Source organism: Dasypus novemcinctus, chromosome 9 (genome assembly GCF_030445035.2).
Source record: "Dasypus novemcinctus isolate mDasNov1 chromosome 9, mDasNov1.1.hap2, whole genome shotgun sequence".
NCBI classification, from domain to species: domain Eukaryota; kingdom Metazoa; phylum Chordata; class Mammalia; order Cingulata; family Dasypodidae; genus Dasypus; species Dasypus novemcinctus.
The window spans coordinates 3,025,015-3,051,588 of NC_080681.1; the positions used below are offsets into that span (position 1 = coordinate 3,025,015).

The 26,574-nt window shown below is 56.3% G+C and overlaps 1 protein-coding gene across 1 annotated transcript; it reads right to left on the bottom strand.

The window, feature by feature from the left end:
• Positions 1–1,468: 1,468 nt before the first annotated feature.
• On the bottom strand, positions 1,469–13,491 carry AGT (angiotensinogen). Its single transcript, XM_058302956.2, has 5 exons — positions 13,330–13,491; positions 8,259–9,101; positions 4,221–4,488; positions 3,039–3,183; positions 1,469–2,548 (listed from the first exon to the last, which is right to left on the bottom strand). Exons 2-5 carry the CDS (start codon positions 9,073–9,075, stop codon positions 2,372–2,374), a joined length of 1,407 nt encoding a protein of 468 aa, XP_058158939.1. The 5' UTR covers positions 9,076–9,101; positions 13,330–13,491; the 3' UTR covers positions 1,469–2,371.
• Positions 13,492–26,574: the final 13,083 nt, after the last annotated feature.

Sequence of the window (26,574 nt, forward strand, 5' to 3'; positions counted from 1 at the left end):
ATGTCAAAAAAAAAAAAAAGACTGGTGAGTGCGCAGGACCCTGGGACTGCAGTCCACCCAACGCAGCAAAGCCAAATGTCGCTGCTGTTAGGTCGACCCCACCGGAGTGGATGCTGACCTCGCAGGCCGTTCCTGGGGCTTCTGGGGACCCGCCTTGCTCGGGTCCGTTTTCTCTCTGCGAGGAGGTGATGGGCCACACGGATCAGGGCTGCGGAGCGTCCTTCCCTCCACGGTCCAGGCGCTTCTTGCTCAGGCCAGGACGCAGGAGCCGACCTGAACGAAGGCAGAGGGGGCAGGAGAGAGCGCTGCCAGGACCTGGAAGGATGCGTCATCAGGAACTGTGCCCATTGCCTTTACAAACAAGGGAGGCGTGTGCCAGAGGGCTGAGGAGTAGAGGCCCTGCCGGGAGACCCCCTGGGACATCCCACCACCTCCTGCTCCCGCAGGCCTTGCCTGGTCTTCTTGAACAAGGAACGGGAGCCTCGGTGTCCTGAAGACGGCAACTAAAGGCAAGTCTTTTTTTGAGGCTTGCGTCTGGAACGCGGGGGACAGCTTTGAAAGATCCCTGCTGAGGAAGCGAGGCCGCCGTGCCTGCGGGAGTGGAGGGTGCTCCCGGGCTGCGGCTCCATTGCCGGCGTACCTCCAGGGCCTCTGGCGGGCGCACGCTGCCCTTTCACGTGCTGAGGGCCACTGACACGCGCGCTCGCCATTCGGTCGTTCATTCCGGCATTTCCCAGTTTACAAATGTGGGCAGGAAAGTGCTTGGGCCACGCTGCTGCTCGCGGGCCTGGCTGTGCGGCCGGAGGAACAGGCCCTTGGGACGGTTCGGCAGCTGTGTTAGGGACCCTCGGGGATACGAGTCGAGAAGCCGAGTGTCTCCTCAGGAGCCCTGACCTTCGGGTGACGGATGCTGACGGTGTTTTCTGCACCTGCTCGGACCTTGTCTGGGTCGGGGAGAAGGGGACTCATTCCACCTGTCCCCAAGGCATGCTCTGCTCCAGGAGCCCAGCCCTGGGAACCAGCTACCTCTGGGGCTCCTGCGGAGGTGGGGGCGCGGCCGGGCAGACACAGGCAGCACCGCTCCCTCAGCAGCAGGACGCAGGTGTTTCCTTGCCTTCAGCCAACGAGGTCACAAAAATGAAAGAACTCTGTAAGCTTTGAAACCACCCCTCCCCTCCCATCCTGGACACTCCCTAGCTCTCTTCCCTGTTGCCTTTTTCTTCTTGGCTCTTACCAGTTGTAACACAGTACATATGTTATTAATTCAATATTTGTGGCAGGGAGGGAAGGGAGGAAGAAGAGAGATAAAGCGCTCTGCCTACGTGGGGACCTCTCCACGGCTCCCAGGGGCAGCCGAGGGCCTGCTGGTGCCCCCGCCTCACCAGGCTTTGTCAGAGTTTACAAAGTTAGGTTTGATCGCACCCGGGGGGACTGGAGGAGACGCTCAACAGATAAGAGCTGGCGAATGTTCACTCAGGCATGTTTATTTCTCTGCCTTTTGCTTTCCTTACACAGTACAAGCAATATTCTGATTCTGTGTCACCAGTACTGAGAAGTGCCCAGTTCCTTTTTCAGTTGTCATGTGATGAGTGTCCCACTGTCCCATCTGTCAGTTTCACTGATGATCCTAATTCTTATGAATAGATGTGTCCAGACAAATGCATCACCTAAAACGCCTCCGACATGACTGAAGAGGCCTGGGCCAGGCCTTCCGTGGAAATTCCACCCCAAATACGACTCCACGTCCTCAGAAGCACTTTCACTATACAGTCTGTCAGCTGAATCACGTCTATCTGTTATTCTGCTCAGTGAAAGATATCATTTTTACTGTTTATTGTTGCAGGCCCTTTATTAATTACACAAGTCATAATCAACCGTGGTATTACATTCTAGCATGAATCCAGATGCTTGTGTTTTTCAAAACGAATGTTTCAAAAATCACGGCACACGCAAGAAAAAGTAAAGGAGGGCAGGAATGACAGACAGGTGCTAGCCTCACATTTCAAAACACTCAATATGAACCCAAGACGTGAAAAATTTAGGCGTTAATTTTGAAGCCAAATTTCTGATCCCAATTTAAAGGGAAACATTCTGGTTTCAGAAATCAGCCACTCTTCTAGAACAGCAGCCCTGCGCTCAGCACTGCCTCTCTCCCCACTCCATCCAAAACGAGAGTCCCGCCTTAGGCAGCCGGCTGGGCCCCGGTCTCTGCTGCTCGTTACGCACAGCGTTCACGTCTACCAGGAAAATGTCTTTCCAGCTCAACGCTGACTGACCAGAAGAAAAGGCGGAAAACCCATGGCGACAAATCGGTGCAGGCCTTCCGCCGGCGCCTGCGCAGCCGGGGCTCTGGGGCTCTCTCAGGCTCTGCTCAGGGGCGGGCCACGCGGCCCAGGAAGTGGATGGCCCCCGAGGCCTGCTCGAGCACGGCGACCAGGAAGGGCCTGTCGAGGGTCACCTCCAGGGGCGCGGGCCGCGCGGGCTGCGGGGTGGGCGCCGCCGGCTTTCCGTCCTCGGCGCTCAGTTCGAACAGAAGGCAGTTCAGCACCTGCGGGACAGCGGGCCTTAGGGCTGGGGGCCGGGGCGGGCGAGGGGCGGGCGGCGCAGGCCCGGGAGCGGGCGCAGGGGCGCGGCGCCGTGCCGGGAGGGGGCGCAGGCCCGGGAGCGGGCGCAGGGGCGCAGCGCTGTGCCGGGAGGGGGCGCAGGCCCGGGAGGGGGGGGCGCGGCGCCGTGCCGGGAGGGGGCGCAGGCCCGGGAGCGGGCGCAGGGGCGCAGCGCCGTGCCGGGAGGGGGCGCAGGCCCGGGAGGGGGGGCGCAGCGCCGTGCCGGGAGGGGGCGCAGGCCCGGGAGGGGGCGCAGGGGCGCAGCGCCGTGCCGGGAGCGGGGGCGCAGGCCCCGGAGCGGGCGCAGGGGCGCAGCGCCGGGCCGGGAGGGGGCGCCGTGCCGGGAGGGGGCGCAGGCCCGGGAGGGGGGGCGCAGGCCCGGGAGCGGCCGCGTCCCTCCCCGCCCCCGGACACGCGCCCGGGCCTCGGCCCTACCTGTCCCACTCGGAGGCCGGCGTCGCTCATCTTGCCCAGGCGGGCCTCGGCGCCCAGCAGGCCGGGCAGCTTGGCCTGGGCCAGCAGGTCGCGCAGGTCGTGCGAGGCTTCCAGCAGCAGCTGCGGCATGGTCAGGCGCAGGGCCCTGGGGGGAGGGCGCCGTGAGCAGGCCGCTGGGCCCGCAGGCCAGGACCCGCGCAGCCCGGCGGCGAGGAGGGGGCGGCCCGGCGCCTGCGCTCCCCGCCGTAGCTTGGCCTATCTTGAGAAAATGTCACCAACAAATAAAAAAAACCCTCCCTGTCCCTTGAAATGTGAGAAGGACCTACAGATGGCAACAGTGATGGCCTCTGCGTGCCTGGCTGCCGGGGGTTGTCTGTTCTTGTTCTGATCGGTTTTTAGGTAGCTCTTGGGGAGGGTGTCTCCCTCAGGCAGCTCTAAAATGCTCTTCTCTACACTCATATGCTATGTCTTTTCTCTCCTCGTGGTTTTCTGCCCTGGGTTGAGAAACACCCGGGACAAGGAGCATGGCAGGCCACGCACCGGGCTCTCACATGGCGCCCGTCCGCCTTCGCTGGAGCAGCTGCCTCCTCTGCCCTCCACGCCCCTGAGCACTAGGGCTGTTCACAGGGACACAAGCCTCCAACATGCAGAGTAGACACGAGGAGGCACCTGCGGCCCCGATGGGGCGCTCTCATGCCCAGCTTGGAGCAGGTACACGAGCTCCCCTGACCTGGCCCTGCCGCCTGAGATCTCCCCTGCTTCTGTCCAGGGAGGGGCGCTTCATTTCGGTCATGAAAGGGGAGAGGAGCTGAGTTCAACCAGGGCTGTGGGAGAAAGCCCACCTCCGTCCCCAAGAAGCTCTCAGAGTGCTGGTTTGGTGGGGGCGGGCATGGGGGGGGGGTATCTAAGAAGCCCCCTGCACAGAGGACAGATTGAAATGTCTTTTCTCCCTCTGATACAGGCGGGTTAATATAAGCACAGAAAGTGAATCTACCCGAGCTGCATCGAGAGATGCTGAATGGAGCCATGATGGGTGCACCTGCTCCAGAAAAGCAGCACTGCTGTGTGTCAACCCCACCCCAGAGGCTCGGGGAATGCGCAGCCCTGCCCAGGCCTCGGCCCGCCCTCCTCCCCGCTTCCCAGGGACAGACTGCAGTGGAGGAAGCCTCCCTGGCGCTGTACCTGACAGGCAGACTCTTCATCCTGGCCAGGAAGTCGTACTGGAAAGCGAGGGACTCAACCTCGTCGAGGTCCGAGCCGCTCTGCGGCTGGATCAGCAGCAGCCAGGCGTTCCCGCCCAAGGGCACGCGGGTCACCGACAGGTTGTTCTTGGCGTCATCCCAGTGCTGGAAGGCACCAGTCCCCACGAGCATGGGGACAGACACCGAGGTGGCGTTGTCCACCCAGAACTCCTGGGGCTCCGCCAGCAGGGAGAACCCCTTCATCTTTCCTGAGCAGGAGAAGGAGGGGCAGGAGTCAGCCGGAAGCCAGGGCCGGGGGCCCTGGGCAGCTGGAGGGGCCGGGGAGCGGGCGGGCGGGACTTGGAGCCGAGCCGACAGGTGAGCTCTGACCGCCCGCTCCTGCCGCCGTGCACAGCCTCCCCTCCGCGCCCCGGTGAGGTGCAGGCCCACCCCAGGCTCCTCTCCACCTGGCCCGGCACAAAGCTTCCCCAGGCCAGCACCGTGGGTGCACTTGCAAGTCCTCCTCCTCCAAAATCTAGCCACTTCGAATCCATCAAAATAACAACAGTACAACAGTAACAACTGCCCTTGGTTGAGGACTTAGTCTGTGCCGGGCATGACACCTGAGAGTTGACATCTACCCTAAGCACAAAGGAAACCACGGCTCAGGAGAATCTAAGGAACTTACCCAGGTAGCAGTTGGCCAGACAAATTCAAACCCAGATGATCCCCAAGTCCAAAGCCTGTGCTTAGCCACACTCACTTTTTAAAATTTTTAATTTTTTAAAAGTGTTCGCTGTGGTAACATATACACCACGTACTAGCTCCCATTTTACCCACTTTCAAGCACCAGTTCCGTGGCATCGGTCATGTTCACAGGGTTGTGTTTCCATCACCATCATCCATCACTAAAACGCTGTGCTCCCCCCAGACGGAAATTCCGCAGCATCAAGCAATAACTTCCCCCAGGCCCAAGCAAGCCTGCGCTCTGCTCTCTGGCTGCATGTACTTGCTTACTCTATGCAGTTCGTCTAAGGGGAGTCCTACAAGCTCGTCCTCTGTGCCTGGCTGGTGCACCCGGCGCTTGGTCGTGGGGTTCCTCCACACTGGGCTTGGGGCAGCCCTCTGCTCCCGGCTGGGGCTGAGCAGCGCTCCCCGGTGTGTGCATGCACACTTGGCTTCCCCGGTCGTCTGCTGACAGGCGCTCAGGCTGCCGCGCCCGCTGGAGATGGTGGCTGTGCCGCCGTGAACACCGGGCGCCCACACTCACTGCCCATCCGAGTCCAGCGCCAGCTGTGACGGCGACCGCTGCTCGGCCTCCAGCCTCCGTCCGCCCTTTCTTGTGGTCACAGAATGTAGAGCCAGGCACACAGTCTCCAAGGATGGAAAGGACAGTCCTCAGCACGCCTGGTGCTGGGGCCAGGCCCTGGCTTGGCTGTGGCCGTCGGGACGTGAGCGGAAGCGATACACGCAGCTTGCACGTGGGACCTTAAAGGGAGGGCTGAGCCCTGCCTCCCACCCTCCCCGGGGCCGGGTGGGCACAGAGGTGAACCGGGATGGCAGAGCAAGGAGACAAGGAGCCCGGAGCCCTGCCAAGGTGGAGTCGAGCCGCCGTCCAGCTCGGGCAGTGCCGGGAGGCCATGCAGACTGGCTCGGGGCAGCTGTCACCTGCAGTCTACACGGCCTACCTGACGGTGACCCCCGCACAGTGTCCCTCTGCAGGGCTCCTCTTGAAAGTGCCCTTCTGTGTTTCTAGAGCGAGACGACGGCGAGTGCTGCGGCCGTGCCGCTTGGGGGTATGAACGGAGGTGTTACAACGAGGCAGGTCTTTCCTTTCACTGAATCAGAGGTCTCCAAAGTGAAAAGGGGCTGAGAGGCCGGGAGGAGACTCCTGGGAAGGAACACGGGCAGGGACCGACCAGGGTTTGTGACAACAGAGCGGCGGCCCAGCCTGTCCCTTGTGCTTAAGTCCTGAGCTGCTTGGCCACCGACAAGGGCAGTTCCAAGAGGGCTTCTGCACGCTGCGGCCCTCCGCAGGGGCTGGCCGCTGGCCCACAGGGCCTGGGGAGGCTTTTTCATTTGAAGGACAAAAAGGACGAAATTGTTCTCCTCCAACAAAGCTGCTTGTGCTCAACAAAAATGCAATGCTCCCTCGAAAAACATGTCTGATCTGCAAGGCTGCCCTCTCCTCTCTGCTTCTCCGAAAGTACAAATCCTGCTGCAAACCCTGAGGCAGGCTAAGTAAATCTCTAAAGGGTGAGTCAGCTGGTGAAACGGCGCCCACGGGGGCCGGGCTGCGGCTGAGGACGGCCGCGAGCGCAGGGCGAGGGGCGCCCGGGGCTCGGCCGTACCAGGTGCTGTCGGCGATGTCCGCCTCCCGCCAGGCCCCTGGGCCAGGGCATCAGAGCCCCTGGAGGACTCCGTGCCCGGGGAGCAAGGAAAGACCTAAGGGCTGGTGGGGGTCCCGGGGTGGTCGGTGGTGGGCGCCGGGCCCCCCAGGCCCCCTGAGCCCCGTGTGGTTTGCTTGCTTTCTAGTCTTCTCTCTCTTCCCGCCTCTCTCCAGCTCTAAGTCTGCACGGCAGGGCCGGCGTCTCTCCACAGTGCGGCTGCATTGGGGACTCTCTTGCCTCTGCTCCTCAGTGAGCCTCTACCTGCTTCCTTCTGGGGCAGCGCCCCTGGGCGCCCCCGCCTCCCCTCACAGCAGGGAATCACCTCGGGTGGGCACTGACCTCTGCTTGCGTCCCCTGTCGGCTGGGAGAAGAGCCATCCCCGGGGCTCTCCTGGCCCCTGGAAGCCCTTTCCCCAAGCGCTGTCTTAGGGCGACTTTAAGACTTGCTAACACTAAGAAAACGTCATGCTCTGGTTAACTCTTTCTGCCTCCACGGTCCTTTCGGCTTCCTCAATCTCTCTTTGTCCCCCCCGAGATGGCGCCTCTCCTTTCTGTCCCCCTCGAGATGGCGATCTCTTTGCCTGAACCTCATCAGTATCTTGCAGAAGCCTCCCTCCCCGCCTCAGCCCACGAATCCACAGGCGCATGTTTCCCAACACAGCTGGCCTGAACTATTGCATAAGCTTCCAGCTGCCCTCCCTGCCCCCAGCCCACGCCACCGGGCCACCAGGGTGCCCTCTGAGCACTCCAAAGCCAGCATCGACCCCCGCCTTCCAGGCGTCCGTTCTCCCAGAGCTGGCCCCGACGTGACGCGCCAGCCCTCCCGCGTGCCCCTCCGTCGCTATGCCTTGGCCCGGCCGAGCCACCTCGCTCCTCCCCGTCCTCACGCTGGACCTCAGTGCCTTTGTGCGTGTGACACGCTCGCTGCCAGCACCTTGTTGTCACAGCCCCTGCCCTCACCCCCTCCCGAGCTCTTCCCACCCCAGGGCCAGCCTCCCCTCCTCTTCTTAGTGTTTCACGAGTACTTTTCCTAGAACACTTTCACCTGCAGCACTTTTTGCCCCCTCATCCCAGCTCCCCGGCTGAGCGTCAGCAGGTGGCCTCTGGCTCACCCCCGCTGGCCTCCCCGCCCTGCCGGGCTCACAGCCTTGCAAGCAGTAATTTCTCAGTAATCATGTATTCAATGAGGAAACAATCTTCATAGTAGGGATTTTTTTTTCTTTTGGCAATACCCCCTCCCAATATGAAAGTTATTTAAGCAAGCACATTAGTTATTTCTACCTGGGACAGGGGCCCAAGTCCCCGTGCTTCTTAAGGGACGTGAACCTTCCCTGCTAAGCAGGAACCACGTGCCGTGGGCGTGGCTCCCAGGATGCCCGCTTGTGGCCCTGGGGTCTGGCACGAGTCACTCTTTTTCTGCGCCTGGGAGTCCCTGTGTTTTTCTGAGCCTGTCTCCTCACCAGTAAATAAAGACAGGAACGCTCCTCACGGCTCGGGAAAGGGGGCTAAGGAGTGAAAGTGGAAGCCTGAACCCAGGGCTGGCGCGCAGTGGGGCAGCCGGTGGGGCGCTCAGCACGGAGCGAGTGGGCGCCGGCTCGCCCTGCCTGCCCGCCAAGCGCGGCGCGGCGGAGCCCGGGGGCTGGGCCTTACCTCGGAAGCGCACGTAGGTGTGGAACAGCAGGGTGCCGCCGGCGCTGGCGGCCGCCGGGGCGCTCACCGGCCACCCGGTCACGGCGCGCACGAACCTGCCGATCCTCGCGGCGGCCACCTCCGGCTCCGCCAAGTCCAGGGCGCGGGGCAGCGCGACGGGCGCGAACGGGGCCAGCGCGCGCACGAAGGGCTGCTTCAGACGCAGGCCGGGCGCCGCGAACAGGCCCACCGCGGTGGACAGCAGCGGCGCGCCGCGGCCGCTCACCAGGAGGGCCTGGGTGGCCCGCAGGGCGGACAGGACCTTGTGGCCGTCCAGGCGGGAGGTGCAGCTCGGGCCCTGCCCGGGCACGCCCAGGAAGGCCTGCAGCCTGTCGGCCGTGGGGCCCTCGGCGCCCAGGTAGAAGGAGGCGAGCGTGCCGAAGAGCGCGGCGGGGGACAGCAGCGCCGCGCCCCGCGCCGCGCCCCGCGCCGCGCGCAGCGCCCGGTACATGCGCAGGCCCAGGAAGTTGAGCAGCAGGCCCACCCCCGCGGCCCTGCCCCTGTCCGCCGCCCCCAGCGTCTGCGCCGCCGCCGCCAGCTCGTCCCGCAGGGCCTCCTCGTCCACGGGGGCCGCCTTGGCCCCGCCCTGGATCGGGATGGGCGAGAAGGTGGGGTCCGGGGGCGCGTCGGCGCTGCGGTTCTCCAGCCTGTCGCAGGCGCGCTGGTCGTAGGTGAGGAGGTGGAAGGGGTGGATGTACACCCGGTCGCCGGCCGCCGGGGCCGCCCAGGCCAGGAGGCAGAGCACCGCCAGCCCGCGTCCCAGGCCGGCCGCAGCCATCGCCCACGGGTGCACTCGCGCCGACCCTGAAACGGCATTTTGCCAAGGGTGACGATGAGATTATGAAGTGCCCTCCAGCCACGCTGTCAGTTTCCCCATCTTCCCTGCAACCATTTAGGCCAGGACAAATTCATCTGTTTCTTTAAATAAGGAAGAGAATAAATGGATTTAGAACTCCACGGGAGGGAAGCGGATGTGGCTCAAGCGATTGAGCTCCCGCCTTCCACACTGGAGGGTCCCGGGTTCAGCTTCCGGTGTGTCCTGAAGTAGACGAGCAAGACAGCCAGCTGACGTGACGGGCTAACCCTGCAAGCTGACGCAACAATGATGCAACAAAGAGTCACAAGCAGGGAACACAATGAGAGACACAATAAAGCAGAAAGCAGAGGTGACTCAAGCGATTAGCACCTCCCTCCCACATGGCAGGTCCAGGGTTCAGTTCCCGTGCCTTCTAAAAAGAAGACGAGCACATCATGAACAGACACAGCAAACGCAAAACAATGGGGTGGGGGGAATAAATAAATGAAGTAAATCTTAAAAAATACACAAAAACTCCATGGGAGAAAAATAAATAAGAATAACAAAAGAAAAACAAACAACTCTATGGGCAATTCTACATGATCCAAAGGGAAACTCACATTCCTGCACCTGTAAGTTCTCCCCCAGAGAACCAAATGTGTTTCAGGTAGAAAAGGCCTCACCCCTGCCCCCGGGGAGCTGGCAAGCTGGTGTGGATGACAAGACTAACACACAGAGGGCTTTCCCATGTGATAAGTTGGCCTGGCAACATCGGCCAGGAAACCTGCACCTCATGTCCCAGCCAAGGTGAGTGATGGGAGAATAAAGCTCTCATATCTGCATGATAGATGCCAGTTAGCAAAATCCTTTTCCCATATATTATCCTATCTAATCCTGTAAGGATACAGAACCGGACGTTCTGAGTCAGGAAGAAATAAATCTTCTCCAGGTCCTACAGCAAGTAGGTAACAGGAAAGCGAGTCATATACTTCTCCTTTCCCAGTAGCTCTCAACCCTGGAGCCGTTAGACACCCGGGGAAGCTTTAGAAACTAGGAGTGCCAGGATCTCACGCCCAGAAATGCTAATTACAGTCACCAAGGGTGTGCTCTGGGCACACTGTTTTGTCTGTCCTAAATCTCTCCAGTGGTCCTAAGATGCAGGCAGGACAGAGCCACCCTGGCTCCCACCGAAGTTCAGGCATCTGCGCCTGCCTTGAACCCCAAAGCCAGTTCTCAGCTAGAGCTGCACGTTAATCGGTATCCACTAGGCAGCTCTGAAAATAAAAAAAATTCCCGGCCCAGCCTCACTCGCAGAGAGTCTGACTTCACGGGGCCGCAGTGGGGCCACGTAGGGATTTTTTTTTAATCTCCGCACATGACTCCAGGGTTTAGAACCTCTGCCCTAACGAGGGCCACCGTGCTGGACTCGAGGATTCCCAGCACCAGTCTCTCTCAAAAGCCCTGCGAGCCTGCCCCTCCTCGCCCCAGGGAAACAGGGAGGCAGGCCTGACTTCTGGAAGAGACCCCGGCGTGTCCTGTGTGCGTTTTCCTTGGCTGGACTCCTCTCGCCTGTGGGTCGTTCTAGCTCCTAAACACTGTGCGCTACCCCCGACCTCGTTTCCTTGAGAAGAGGTGCCCGTACTACCAAGGCCCTGCTCAGCCCTTCACCCCTGCCCCTCTGATCTTTGGGGGTCTCCTCTCTTTCCCAGCAGACCTGCTGGGGCTGGGCCTCCTTGGACCTCCTGCGGCCTCCGGCAGCCCACCTGCCGTTCGCCTCCCGATGACTTGCTTTGGGGCGTCGTACCTCATCCCCGCTCAAGGTGGTCTTAGGACCCTCTGACCCCTGACATCTTTCCTGATGCAGTGCCCAGACGTCTCCTCTTACTGTGCAGCCTGTTTTTCCGTCCTGCCCCTGCTCACCGCACCTGCTCTCACTCAGCACTGACGGCATCGCCTGTTCTGCTCTAGTCATCAAATTGGCAAAGGAGCAACAACCGCTGGCCTTCCTCACAGGGCTCAGGTCCTTTCGCCATAACTGCAGGAGGAGCAATTCCCCTTTCCTCTGCCCCTTTCCACCCCGCTCCTCAGCATCCCCTCCACCCGCCCCCAGGGGCCCCTCACCGTCCTCAGGGCTCATTAGACCATCCCCCTTCTCAGGAAAGACACTGTCCCGCGCTCCGGGCGCTTCTCTCCAGCAGGCCCAGCTGCCGGGTCATACCCCATCTGACCAGATCACGCAGGGGAGCCTGAGGGAACCCACCCCAGGAGAAACCCTACAGCGCCGGCGAGGGCAGCCCGGCCGGCCGGGCGGTGGGCGCGGCTCTTGGCCGCCCCTGGCTCCCATGCGTGTCTCAGGGAAAGCCACCGCGAGGCTTCAAGGAAGACGTTGCTTTAACTGTGATCTGCGCTGCCACCCAGGCCCCTTCTAAGTCAGCGAGAGCGGGGTCCTGAAAACAACGGGGTGTTCCTGGCGTGGCCGCCCCGGCTGCCTTCTCCCGCGGCTGGGTCTTCCCCAGCCAACGCCGCGCCTCGGTTAATCCCCCCGCTGCCTCCTCCCTCTGTTTCCTCCTTCCCTGGGCTCTGCAGCGGGTCTGCGTGCCTATCGCAGATAGCTTATCTAAGCTCCATAACAACCCTAGCCTTCTCTTACCACCTTTCAACCCGCTATATCATTTACTTATTTATTATGCTTATAATAAATATAAGCCTGATATTTTATCATCCGTCTCCTCCCACCAGGTTGTAAGCTGCAAAAGGACAGGGCTGGGGAACGGATGTGGCTCGAGAAGTTGAGCACCTGCCTCCCACATGGGAGGTCCCAGATTTGATTCTGGTGGCTCCTGTGAACAAGAACAAAGAACAAGCAAAACAGTTGGTAAAACCAACTCCAGGAAGCAATGTGGCTCAGTGGTTGAGCACCAGCTTCCTGCGTGTGAGCCCCGGGTTCAATCCCTTGACATGGTACCTTAAAAAAAGACGGGGGGGCAGGCAGGCAGGGCTTGGGGAGTGGCTGCAGCTCAAGTGGTTGAGCACCTGCTTCCCACCTGTGAGGTCCCAGGTTTGATCTCTGGTACCTCCTAAAAGCAAACAAAAAAACCAGCTCTCATTGGGGAGCGGATGTGGCTCTGTGGTTGAGTGCCTGCTTCCCATGTATGAGGTTCTGGGCTCAATCCCCAGGACCTCCTAAAAAAAAAAAAGAAAAAAACCTGAAAAATGGGCCAAAGACTTAAGCTAGAACTATAAAACTCTTAGAAGAAAACATGGAGAAGCATCTTCAGGACCTGGTGTTGGGCAATGGTTTCTTAGACCTTAGATCCAAAGCACAAGCAGCAAAGAAGAAATAGATAAATGGAACCTCATCAAAATAAAAAACGTAAAACAAACAGGAGGGGCAGGCTCTCGCTTGCTCTGCTCGCGGAGGCTTCCTGTGTTGGGAAGTCTCTGTGCAGGCCTGGCCAGGACCGTCGGTGTGGCCCAGCGCGTTGGCGAGCACCGTGAAGCAGAGGAGCCGAGCACCCGCCACTCACCGGGCACCACGACGACGCGGGACTCGAACCCGGCCCGGAGCCCTGGCGCCTGACCCCGCCCTCCGGGCCCGAGCCGCCCTGCCTCTCGAATAGAGTGCCGAGAGTCTGCCCGCCTCGTGGAGCCTGACCTTCACAAAGCGCCGCCGCTCACGCGCGCTCCTTTACAGCCCCGCGAGGGGCCCGAGCGTGGGGGGACTGGCTCCCGAGGCTCGGGGCGCACGGGGAGGACCCCGTCAGCACCCCCGGGGCCCGGCGAGCACTGCCCCGCGGGCGCTGCGGGGCGCAGCCCACCCCTCGTCTGAGCCAGAGGCAGAGAGGGCCCCTCCGGCCCCTGCAGGCGGCCTGGCTGTGCTCCTGACCTGGGAGGCCCTGGTGGGCTCGGGCACAAGGCCCTGCCCCAGCGCCTGCCTCCCCGGGACCCCCGCCCCAGCCCCAGCCCAGAGGAGGCGGGCTGCTGCCCACCCTGGCGCTCTGCTTAGGGAGAAGGGGCGCGGGGGGCGCTGAGCCAGGCCGGCCTCGGTGTCCAGCTCTCAGCAGGAGCCGCCCCTGCGTCCAGCAGCCCCACGGGGACCCCTCGCCCGCCCCAGGTGCTGTCAGCGCTCCTTCCAGCCTTCTCCTGCCAGGGCCCCCGGCCCGCCACCCCAGACAGCACAGCAGGGGCTGCTGCGGGCCGGGCAGGGGCAGGCGTGGGGAGGGGGCTCCAGCTTACCTTCTACTTGGACCCAGGAGGGACGCCTCTTCCGTGGCCTGTCACGGAGCCCTATTTGTATCTGAGGGATGGGGCTGGAGCCCTTCCCAGGCTGCTCTGAGAACAGGGCGGGGGGTGGGATTGCATCAGGCGGCCTGACGGGCGGGTGGGGGCTGCAGCCACAGGGCCGGCCAGGAGGACGCCAGCAGCCGCTCGCGCGCTGGGATTCCTTCCAGCAAGTCCTAGTGATTGATGCACGACTTCAGTGCCCGACAGGATGAGCCGGTCCGGGGTCAAGTTACACATTTACTGAAGCTTGCTGGCGCCGGGGCCACTGTTCCCGGACCCTGGAGCATCCCGTTAAGTGTGTGACATGCCTGGCCCTGCTGCGTGGCTGCCCTGAGGCCAAACACCCGAGCTCTGACCAAGCTCCCTCCTGATGCGCTGCTAAGAGGCAGCAGGTTGATTCCCACTGTGGCAGGAGTGAGTAACGCCGCTGTGAACTCTGGTGTGCATCCGTGGGTTTGTGTCCTTGTTTTCAGTTCTCCTGGGTATATACCCAGCAGTGGAATTGCTGAGTCTTAGGGCAAATCTAAAGCTAACTTTTTTAGAAACCTCCCGACTGTCCTCCAGAGTGGCTGGATGCTTCTGCATTCCCACCAGCAGTGGGTGAGGGTCCCCGTGCTCCCACATCCTCCCCAGCACTCGTAGTCCTGTTTTTCTAATAGCCGCTCGTGGGAGGAGTGAGGGGGGTGGGGAGTGGGGTCTATGGGAACCTCTTATACTTTTTAATGTACCCTTTTGTGTGACCTATGTATCTTTAAAAAAAAAAGAATAAAAAATTAGTAATAAAAAAAGGAAGCAACAGGTAGTGCCTATCTGTGGGGCAGGCAAACCTGGGGCCCGTCCGGCCCTGAGGCTCAGGGATGTGCAGCAGCCCTTGGACACCTGCTCCAGGCACAGCACCCTCACAGATGTCAGCAGGAACCCTCTCCGGAGCAGGAGGGCGCCGCTTGACGCTCCCACTAGCCAGGGCGGCGGCGACTCATCACGTCCGCGTCTTTTAGGTGCCGCATTAGACAACGCTAACTGGGTGTCTTAAACCACCGAGATGCGTTCTCTCCCAGTCCTGGAGGCCAGAGCCCGAAACGGCAGGGTCGGCTCCTCCTGGAGCTCGGAGGGAGAGTCGCCCCGGTTCTCTCCTGGCCCCCGTGAATCCCGATCCCCGGGCCTTCTCAGCTCGTGCCTGCATCCCTGCCCCTCCGCCTGTCTTCCCTGGGCCCTCCCGCTGGGCTGTCTCGGGACGCCTTCTTGTCTCTTAGAAAGACCCTCTCGCTGGGTTCCCGATGGATCTAGCCCAGGAGGGTCTCGTCTCCGTCTTTACCCTACTTACATCTGCAAAGACCCTATTTCCAAAAAGGTCACACTCTGAGGTTCTGGGTGGACACGAATTTTGGGGGGATCGTGCAGCCAGATTTTAAAATATAAACAAATACAATGCCAACGAGATTTTTTAAAAAAAGATTGTAGAAAGGAGTAATTAGTAGGTAAAGGTAGGGAAGTTTTCAGGGAGAAATGTAATTTAGTCAAGGGTGAATCAGTTGGACCTCGAAGTAGCAGGAGGGCATTTCAGAACCGAAATTCAACTTGCACGGTGGTGACAGGGGCGGGGGGCACACGCGGGGCCTGTCGGGGAGACACCAGCTGGAGGTAGGGCAGTGACGGCAATACCCGGTGAGGGGCTGCCCCCTCGGAGGGCAGGGCTGGCCAGGCGCAGCAGGCTTCCCTGCAGAGTCCCTAGGATGCAGCGCCTCAGGCCACACGATCAAGAAATTGTGGTCAACACACAAGACGAAACCCACTTGCAGCCCCAGCTCTACAAGAAGTGAAGTGAGTGATCTCGAAAGGAAACCTCAATGGGAGCCTGATACCGGGAGCCCTGAAGCAGGGAGCCAGGGCTGGACGGCGCAAAAGGCAGGGACGAGGATGTCTGAGCAGGGGAGTGTCAGGATTTGACCTGGCATTTAAAAAAATCACTAACAGTGATGCGATGATAGGAACGTTGGAGGAATGACGGCTAAGCGTGCAGGCATCAGAGCCCGGGCTCAGGGGCCTGAGAGAGCTGGAACTAACAACCAGAGAGGCTCGCAGAGGGGTGGGGGCACACAGGAGTGTGCTTTGGGGTGTGTTTCCTTCAGGGCACTATGGGCGCCCACTGGTGAGCATTTGGGGCGGGTGGTTCAGCTGCTCACAGAGGAGCTCTGAGCAGGTGCAGGAGGCAAGTACACCCAGGTAGATTTAAGCTTTCTGTGTGGATGACTTTTACCCAGAGAGTCAGAACCGAGGAGAGGAGAGAGGATGTAAACGTAAGGAACGGGGGGTGGGAAGAGCAGGAGGTGGCCAGAGGGGACGCGCGGGAACCACGTGTTCCAGAAGACCTGGATGATCCTGCGAGAAGCGAGGCTCTGGGGCTGAAGAAGGCTTTCAGACAACGTGTAAAAAGGGCTAAAGCCCTTTGTTCTGAGATGTCCGACCCAAAGCAGTCCACGTAAATCATTTACCAACTCTTCACTGCTCATCAAAGACCAAGGCAGAGGTCACGGGTGCCCCGGGGGGCGACTTCTGGGAAGTAAGCACAGGAGTCACGCTGCGCTTGTTTGGGGGTCCAGTGGGAGGTGGGAGGGGCAGGAGTGTTCTGCACTCCTCTTTAAAGAAATGTGCTGAGCGAGGCTGTTCGCAACTCCAGAACAGCACAGAATAGCTAACATCGGCTGAGCGGCTGCGACATGCCAGATGCACAGATGCCAGGGACCCAAATCTCACCCCGTCTGTGACACAAATCCCACGGTACCCGTGACAGAGGACACAGAACACCAGCGTCCGAAGAGGTTCCGCACATTTGCCAAATGTCACCCAGACAGAAAATGGTGACTCCAGGAATGTCTGACCCCGAGCTGTATTTATTCATTTGCTCAACAAATATTTATTGGAAACCTACTCTGTGCCCAACACTGAGATCAGCTCTGGAGCTACAACAGAGAACAGTTCAGACGTGGCTTTTGTCCTCATGAAGATTACAGTTTTGCAGGGAGTCAGAATTAATGCACAATTACGCAAATAGCTATTTCTTTGCAGTTGGGAAAAGAGAACTGAGTAACTGTGACTGCTTGGCAGGAAACCTCCTCCAGCCCGAGGTGTCAGGAAGGCCTGCCTGGGTGAGGAAGGACAGGAGGCGGGCAGGGGGAACAGCGCTGGTGCGCAGCGGTCTTGGCGGGAGGCCGGGGTGGGCCGCCTGCGCAGCTCCTCCCGGGCTGACGTCCCACCCCTCTCACAGAAGCAGGCCGGGCCACAGCAGTGACGGCCTCTGCAGTGTCTCCTGCAGGGCCCGCGTCTCCTCCTCGCCCCTCTGCTCTGCCAGGCGAGCTCCCTGCCCGCCCTGAGTGACTGCAAGCACCCCTGTAAGTGGGATTCTGCCACCGACCTGCTGCAAGCACTTGCTGTGCAGAGAACGGTGTATCCTGTGGCCTGGAGAGTCTGGGCTGGGAAGGGTGCTCTCCACTAAACCCGCTGGGTTCCTGCTTCCCCAAGGGAACCCGATGTCAGCATCATGAATGAAATTCAGACTTTGCTTGTTGATGTGGAATTAAAGGTTAACTTCTATCAATGAGTCTTAGCACGACTCTGCAAAGGAACACAAACACTTCACAAAAATAACAGCAGGACGAGCATCTCCTCTGTAGACAAATCACGCAGCACACGCTTTTATTAAAGTGGTGAAGTTTGGAGGAGTCCCAAACCCTAAATTTGTATTGTAGGTTTTACTGCGTCATCTCCAAAAAGCCCAACAATGACGGGTAAAGTAAGATATGAAAGAGTTAAGCCAGGGGCCCGAGGAGCGGGGAGGGACCCCAGGACAGCACTGCCTGAGAACCTGCGAGCCAGGTGCCAGCCAGCGGCTCTGTGCTTGGCTCACCTTCCTCTAAATTTGCCAAGTTCTCTTGTGCCTAGGACGGGTGGGACTGGCAGCATCATCCAAGGAGGGTGCTGCACGCTGGGATCCTGTGATTTCCTGTTTCTTTCTCTCCCCTTCAGTGCTCCTTCCAACCCACAAATCGCTCCCCACAAGCCCAGACATCCGAGGAGCCCCCGGACAATTCCCATGGAGTGTTGCACAGTTCTGGGAGGACGGTCCCTCTCACTGGCTGGCACAGAGCTTCTTTCACTGCACCACTGCGACTGGGCCCCTGGAGTGCTCGTTTTGGGTGAGAGCAGACGCTTGGGCTCGAGCCACAGGTGTGGGCTCATGCATCTGCTCCCGCTTGCCTGTGCTCTCTACCTCTGCTCTACAGCACCAGGAGTGACAGGCTGGTGGCAGGCACCCTTCTCCCTGTTTCTGGCACCTGGGATGGCCACCCACACCCTCTGCAGGCTCCACGCCACCTGTCAGGCAGTCCTCCAGGGCGGCTTCCCTTCCCGAACTTGTGCTGCGTTACCAACGGCTCTTTTGAAAGATGCCCTCTCTTGCCTCAAATCGCCATGTGACATTGTGCCCTGCAGGTTGCTCTCCTGGCATGCCCGTAGAGGGAGGGGCGTCCCTGGGTGAAGCAGACTGTTCTTCTGACTCGGTGTCTTGCCGAGCCTGCTTGCTGGCGTCCGGTGTGGAAGGCAGGGTTTGGTCAACTTTGGAAGAGATGATGCTCCAGGAAAGCAGGCAAGGCTGGAAGCTGTGCTGGTCTATGTTTATGCTATAAAAATCCCAAACAGTAAATTTATCATGACCAGAAAGAGAATTGTAATTCACGCTGACCTATAGGTAAGACTGACATTTGTAGTCGTCAGCAACAAAGCACCGTAAGCTTTGTGAGAGTTACTGGAATCCAGGGTTCGTGGGTAGTTGATGGATGTCCGCGTCGGGCCTGACGATGTACCCAGCGTTAAATACGTGGCATCAGCGTACTCAAGGCAAGACGCTCTACACTGTGTCAGCCAAACAGGCACGACAGACACGACAGCAGACAGGACACGATCTCAGAATGGCGTATTTGACAAGAAGGAACGAGGAGAGATGGTTCCTGGGCCTGAACAAGAAGAGATGGGGCTCAGACACCATATGAATTTTCACATTCATTGACTGCCACCCTCTCCCCAAAGCCTGCTGTTTTTGGTTTTGTGCATATGCACGGCTAAGCCTGGTCTCTGCTTTTTGCCCTCTTGACTCTTCTATGTGTCTGCTTGTGTTTTCATTTGGCGGCTCCAGGAACCAATCCTGGGACCTTCTGGAGTGGGAGAGAGGCAGTCATTCTCTTGCACCACCTCAGCTGCCTGATTTGCTATGTCTCTTATTGTCTCTCCTCTGTGTCTCTTTTTGTTGTGTCATCTTGCTGTGCCAGCTCTCTGTGTGTGCCAACACTCCTGCGCGGGGCAGCACTTCACATGGGCCATGAGGTACCCGGACGGGGGATTGAATCCTGGACCTTGCATGTGAGTGGCCAGCACTCAACCACCGAGCCATATCAGCTCCCCTGAGTTGCCCCATGTCTGTTTGGTCATTGTTTGCTTGTTGTTTCCTCATTTGTTTTTTACTCATTGTTTTAGCTCATTGCCTGCTTGTTGTTTTTTGGATTTTTGTTGTTGTTGTTTTTCATTGTCTGTATTTTTTTCCTTTAGGAGGCACTGGGAACCAAACCTGGGACCTCCTGTGTAGGAGGCAGGCACTCAACTGCTTGAGCCACCTCTACACCCTGCTTATTTGTTTGTGCTTGTTGTCTGTTTTTGCTTATTGTCTGCTTGTGTCTGCTCACTGTTTGTCTGTCTGCTTTAGGAAGCACAGGGAACTGAACCCGGGACCTCCCATGGGGGAGGCGGGTGCTCAACTGCTTGAGCCACATCCGCTCCTCCTAATATATTTTTTAACTTGTTTATAATGACAGGGATCCCACAAAAATTATTTGCCTGGGCTCCAAGGGGTCCCCTTTCTTGAGAGACATCAAATGTACGCCCTGCCTCTGAGTGGGTTTCCCACATTTAGGGCCTACACTGTTAGAGCACAGGAGGCTTTGTCACTAATGATGATCGGCAAGTTGGTGAACCATGATAAGAAGCAGCCTGGGTAATTCTATGTATCAGAAACACTGGGGCAAAACCGAAACTTTAGAAGAGATGCTGGCTTGGTCTCGGTGGTGGTACTTGCTTTAGTTAGACACTTCAAATTGAGGTGACACTTACATGTTGAAAACAAATCGTTTGAGTAGGCTCAGACAGTTAACACACAATTTTGAATATTGGCTTCCTTTCTTTCAGACATGACTTGCCTGGAGACCAAAGTACTAGAGACTAGTTCACTAACTAGGCCATTCAGGGGAGTCAAGCTAGCACAAAAGAAACATGGCACCCACATTCTCATGATAATGTAGGAGGACTCCCATATATTCCCTTCCCTCCCCGTCTCACACTTTTCCCCATTAACAACACCCTTCATTACTGTGGTACATTTGTTACAATTGATGAACACATATTGAAGCATTGCTACCAACCATGGACTACAGTTTACATTATAGCTTACACTCTGCCCTGCAAAGTTTTATAGGTTTTGACAAAGTATAATGGCCTGTATCTGTCGTTGCAATGTCATGTGGGACAATTCCAATGTCTCCAAAATGCCCCTTGTTACACCTATTCTTGCATCTCCCTCCCCTCAGCACCTCTGATGACCTCTCTCTTTATGTCAATGACACACGTTCTTCCATTGCTAGAATAATCATAAGGCTACCTTAGTCCACAGTTGCATTTTCACCTTATGTTCGTTCATTCCTCAATCTTGAGGATTTGGGGATGGTGATGTCCACTCTGCTTCTGATTGGGAGGGGGCTTAGATCCCATGGGGCAGATGGATGAGCTGTCTTGCTTGCAGCTGTAGATGCTCTGTGATTTGGGGGATGGGTGTACCCATTATCATCCTTTTGTTAGTTGTCCAGGGTGAGTCCAATGAACTGGAGCAGTGCTGCAACTCTGCTGAGATTCAGGGCTCAACCGGCATAAGAACTGACTGAAGACCTAAGTCTCTGGTGCATAGATTTAAGGGGTATGGTGCTAATTACAGGTTCAAATAAAAGGGGCAGAAGAGCCACGTATAAGGCAATGACCGATGAGCCTACTGTGTTACACTGGGGAGCATAAATTCCAAAGTAAGGCCAGGCTGCAATTTTAAAAAGGGTGGACAGCACAGACATCGCTGGGAAGGTGGCAATGAAATAAGGACTTGGAATTTAGAGGAAAATTAGCCATGCCCACATCTGGTGGAAGAGGTGGCAGCGAGTGTGATGAGGGGCCGGGGTGTCTGTGGATGTCCTTCCCCACACCCTCAAGCACTCACAGGCATGTTCCCCCACAAAAACGAGAAGGGAAGGACAGACAGCAAAATAGCAAAAGTCGTTGACATTAAATAGCAGGATTATGGGGGTGTCTTTATTTTTTCTTTGTGCTTTTCGGATTTTTTCCATTTTTTTACACAACGACTACTCACTCTTGCAATCTTGCAGCAAAAATCTATTTAATAGATAAAAAGGTTATTTGAAAAACAAAAGTAAATAAATAGTCCATCAACCTGTCTGGGAGATGGAAAAGGGGTGGTGGGAAAGAATGTGCTGTGACCAGCAGAATGTTAATTCCTGGCAAGTGGGCAGTCCTTCTCCTCTGCAGGCGATGCTCAACCACAGCGCGTACTGAGCTGCGTCAGGCTGCTCCGAAGCCCCTTCCTGACGGAGGTCTGTGTTGCCTGGCTGCGTGGCAGGCAGAGCGGCCTGAGTCCTGACAGCAGGGAGCGGAACCCCTGACCCACGCGCAGGCAATTGGAGGCCAAGGTGCTTGATAAAGCAGTAGCCGGAGGGTTGGGAGTGGGCCCTGCCCCCGCAGCTCGCCAGGAGAGGCCAGGAGCTCTGAGGGCACAAGGCTCGCTCCGTGCCCTCAGCACAGGTGTTGGCAGCCCGGTTTCCTGCTTCTCGGGCTTTTGCCTGTGTTTTTGGTGCACTCGGTGCATTCCACAGAGCGGATTGCCCTGCGTCTATTCTCTCAACGTTATTTCAAAACTAGCTTGTCCCCGGCTCTGCTTCAAGCTGGCCAGCTCGCTGACGCCTCGCAGCCAAGGGTCAGCATCGCCCGTCAGCTTGAGTTGGTTCGACAGTGACCTCAAAGGCACAGGCTCACTCTGCCAGGCCCCGGAGCCTCTGCGCATCATGACTTCTTTATCAACTGTTAGAACCCCAGACCCACTCCCCACAAAGCACCCAAGCGCACAGACGTGCCACTCTCTCATCATTTCAGGAGGCTGGCCCTCAGGTCGTGCACATGTAACTGAGGAGCCCTGCGCTGGAGACAGAGCTCAACAAGGAGCTTTACCCCCTGGAGGGAAACTGAGGAGTGTGCACGGGTGGGGGGGGGGGCATGGGGAGGGGGCTGAGTCCTCCTTGCTGCTGTTTCCAGGTCAGCAGAACATCCTCGCATCTCTCCCCTGAAGTGATGGCACTTAGTACAGTTACCCCGGTTTGCCGATTTGGATGTTGGGGGCTCCGTCAGCCTTTTGAATGTCTTGCTCTCCTTCTAGACCTCTCTGTACACCCCCTTGTCTGTGCTGTAGGCTCAGCTTTGCTCCATCCTTTCCTCGTCCGGTGGCTTTCGCTGGCTCCGTGTTTTGACTGCCTGGGGTCTTCGGGTCTGCAGGGCACTCCTAACTGGACGCCTCCTCTTACCCTAACTTAGGGCCCCTGGCTCCCCGGCCGCCCTGCCAGGCCAGCGTGCTCACACCCACTGTCAGCCTGACCCCTGCCAGGTCCCAGATCAAAAGCTTCCCCTCCCACCCTGCACCCACGGCAAGCCCCACCCGGTCCCCGCACCCTCGGCAAGCCCCACCCGGTCCCCGCACCCACCGCAAGCCCCACCCGGTCCCTGCACCCCCCGCAAGCCCCACCCGGTCCCCGCACCCACCGCAAGCCCCACCCGGTCCCCGCACCCCCCGCAAGCCCCACCCGGTCCCCGCACCCACCGCAAGCCCCACCCGGTCCCCGCACCCTCGGCAAGCCCCACCCGGTCCCCGCACCCACCGCAAGCCCCACCCGGTCCCCGCACCCACCGCAAGCCCCACCCGGTCCCCGCACCCTCGGCAAGCCCCACCCGGTCCCCGCACCCCCCGCAAGCCCCACCCGGTCCCCGCACCCTCGGCAAGCCCCACCCGGTCCCCGCACCCCCCGCAAGCCCCACCCGGTCCCCGCACCCTCGGCAAGCCCCACCTTGTCCCTTCAGCTTCTGCAAACTCTACTTGTAACTTACCTCCTCTCTCAATCCCTTTGGCCCTGAGAGTCTCTACCACACAATTAATATATCTTCTGGTATATTTTAAATAAACTTCTCAGTGATTGCAACACATGCCCAAGTTCATTTCCAGCTTGGCGCTGGGGAAGTGGCCCCTGGGCAAGCCGTTTCAGAACATCTTCCTTGGTAAAGACGTCTTCTTGGAAAGAAGAATAGGGAAATAATCATTGTTCGAGTGGGCAAATGAGAATGTCTGTTTACACTTTTTGCAATGCAAGATTGCTTAAAGGCTGTTAATCAACTCCCAAGCTTGACGATCAGCTGGGTTGATTATGTATGAAAAGCTTTTAAGCTCTAAGTCCCCTCTTCATCTAGAGGTGGCGTGGACATCACCATCCCAGGGTCCACAGGATGGAGGAATAGAGTATGCATTAGAGCGACTGACTGATATTCTACTATGGAGCTATTGTGACTAGTAATGGAAGAAATTGGAGCATTGATGTGGATGCTGAGGGCAGGGAGAGGGAAGAAGAGATGTGACGTGGGGGCATTTTCAGGACTTGGAGTTGTCCTGAATGATATTGTAGGGACAGATGCTAACATTATATATCCTGCCTACTGGGGGAGAGTATAAACTACACTATAAACTATAATCCATGTGGTGCAGCAGTGCTCCAAAATGTATTCACCAAATGTGATGAATGTGCCCCAATGATGAAAGAGGTTGTTGATGTGGGAGGAGTGGGGGGATGGGGAGTGGGGGTACATAGGAACCTCTTATATTTTTTAATGTAATATTTTTTGTGAGATCTATGTATCTTTAAAAAAAAGGTGATTAAATTTTTAAAAAATCAGAAAATTGCTAGAGTATTCTATCAAAATGTGAGTTATTTCCAGAAGGAGCAACTACTCATGGCGGACTACAAAGTTCTGGCCCAGCTCAAATTTGGGACAATTTATTTTCCCATATGAATACACTTATGTTTTTTTTTTAAAGCAGTTTTATTGAGATGTAGTCACATACCATACAGTCCATCCAAAGTGTGCAATCAATGGCTTACTCACATGGTATAATCACAGAGTTACACATTCATCACCACTATCAATTTTGAAACATTTTCATTTTTCCAAAAAGAAAAATCCCAGATCCTTTTGTAGTCACCTCTCAATCCCTCTGTCCTTCCCAGCCCTACATAACCACTAATCTAAGTCTGTCTCTATAAATTTATTTATATTTACATTTTATATAAATGGGATCATGCAATATATAGTCCTTTATGCCTGGTTTCTTTCACTTAGCATAATTATTATATAAAATTATTGAAATTTTATTAACCAGAGAAATTGCAGGTTTACAGAAAAGTCATGTAGAAAAATGCCATGGTCCCAAATTCCATATCTACACTCACGCCCTTTTTTTCAGAGGTATGGATATTGGACCTGGGATCTCACACGTGGGAAGCAGGTGCTCAACCACTGAGCATTCCCCCTCTGCCCCAAATGTACTCCTTTTGTGGACACTTTGCATTAGTGTGATAATGATACCTTTGTTACAAGATACTTTCTAGTAACATACTTGACCCCAAGTTCCCCTTTCAACCACATTCACAAACATAATTCAGTGCTGTTAATTACACTCACCATAATGTGTTATCATCATCACCATCCACTTCCAATCACTTACAATCAACTTAAACAGAAATTCTGCCACAAATGCAGCATTGGTTCCCCATTCTCTACCTCATTTTATCCCCTGGTAACCTATATTCTAGATTCTAACTCTATGAGTTTGCTTATTATTTCATTAGTTCATATCAGTGAGATCATACAATATTTGCCCTTACGTGTCTAACTTATTGCACTCAACATCATGTCCTCAAGGTTCATCCACATTGCTGCATGAGTCAGAACTTCATTCCTTCTTACAGCTGAATAATAGTCCATTGTATGTGTGTACCACATTTTGTTTATTCGTTCGTCGGTTGATGGATATTTGGGTTGCTTCCTGCTTTGGCAATAGTGAATCATGCTGCTGTGAGCACTCCTGTACAAGTGTCTGTCTGCTCCCTGCCCTCAGTTTCCTGGGTATATACCTAGTAGCGGCATTGCCGGATCATGTAGCAACTCTAAACTTAGCTTCCTGAGGAACCGGCAAACTGTCTTCCACAGCAACTGTAGCACCAGCAGTGAACGAGCCTTCCTTTTTCTCCACATCCTCTCCAACAGTTGTAGTTTTCTGACTGTTGTTTTTTAAATAGTGGACATTCTAGTAGGTTTGAATGATATCTCATTGTGGTTTTGATGTGTACGTCCCTAATAGTTAGTGATGCTGACCATCCTTTCATGTGCTTTTTTAACCGTTGGTATTTCCTCTTTGGAAAAATGTCAAGTCTTTTGCTCATGTTTTAATTGGGTTGTTTGTCTTTTTGTTGTTGAGTTGTAGAATTTCTTTTTATATCATGGATATTAAACCCGATAAGGATATGTGGTTTCCAAATATTTTCTCCCATCGAGTAGGCTGCCTTTTCACTTTCTCGACAAAGTCCTGTGAAGCACAAATGTTTTTAATTTGAGGCAGCCCCACTTACCTATTTTTCCTTTCATGGCTTGTGCTTTGGACGTTAAGTCTGAGAAACATGACCTACCTCAAGGTCTTGAGAAGGCTGACATTTTCGTCTAGGAGTCTTACAGTTCTGGTTCTTACTTTAGGTCTTTGATCGGTTTCGAGGTGAACACACATTTGTTGTGTGTTCGTTCCATTAACAGAAGTTACGGAAGGGTTCAGCTGTGGCTACATAGTGGTGGTAATAAACAGCTGCTGAATGAAAAGGAAGTGCAGGCTACAGAAACCACGAAAGCCATTGCTCCAGGCTTGGGTGGAGCCCGGTGTGTTCACAGCGCTGTAGAGCTGGCCAGCAGGGATGTGCCCGCTCCCCGGCGCCCCCTCAGGCCGGTGACACCAAGGCCAGGTCTGCGCTGCTGCGGCGGCAGAGGTGATGCTTGGCTTGCAAAACCAACTTTCTGATCTCTTGTCCAGCCAGGTACTAGTGGGACAGAAACATGCAAATTCCTGTTTTAAACAAAACAAAACAAACCAGAAGACTCTTCAATTATGGATATAACACAAACTTGGAACCAGCTGGAATGAGGCAAGGAAAGGACAAGAGGTAATATAGGACCTGAATCTCCGATTTTGCTTCTAGAGCAAAACAGATGCTTCCACGGGGGACTTCTCTTTGCCTGGATCAGCGCTGTTATCACATGAGCATGCAGGTGCGAGGCATGTGGCCACGAAACACACCACGTGCAGGAGGCCAGGGAGAGGGGAGGAGGGGAGGAGGCACTCACTCTTCTACTGCCTGTGGGGAAACCCAAAATTCCAAGTTTTTCTCCCACCATTCCAAGGAGATTTAAGCCACTGAGTTTTCACTAACTCTCCCCTGCACCTGCAGGAGGAGAGCAGGCACAGACCCCTGGTGGTGCCAGTTTGTGAAATGGACTAATGAGGAAATATTTCTTCCCTGTAAAGAGTACTTAAATACAAAGAGAGCTCTCTCCATCGGCTCACACAAGCTTTTGATTCCTTATCAGTAAATTAGAAGCAGATTGGGCATCACTACCCCCAAATCCTCAAGATTGGGGAAGGAACAATGAACCAAAGTAGACTTACTGATCTACTGTAGACTTATAATTGTTCCACCAATGGAAGAACTCTTACCATTGATGTACAGGCGGTGGCCACCAGAGGTTCTGAGGGATGGGAGAGGGGAGAAGAGGTGCAATATGGCGGCATTTTCGGAACATTGGAGCTGTCCTGCGTGACACTACAGTAACAGATACAGGCCATTGTATATTTAATAACCTACGAAATTTTGTGGGACTGAGTACAAACCATAATATAAACTATAGTCCATGGTTAGTGGCAATGCTTCAATACGTGTTCCTCAATTGTAACAAATGTAC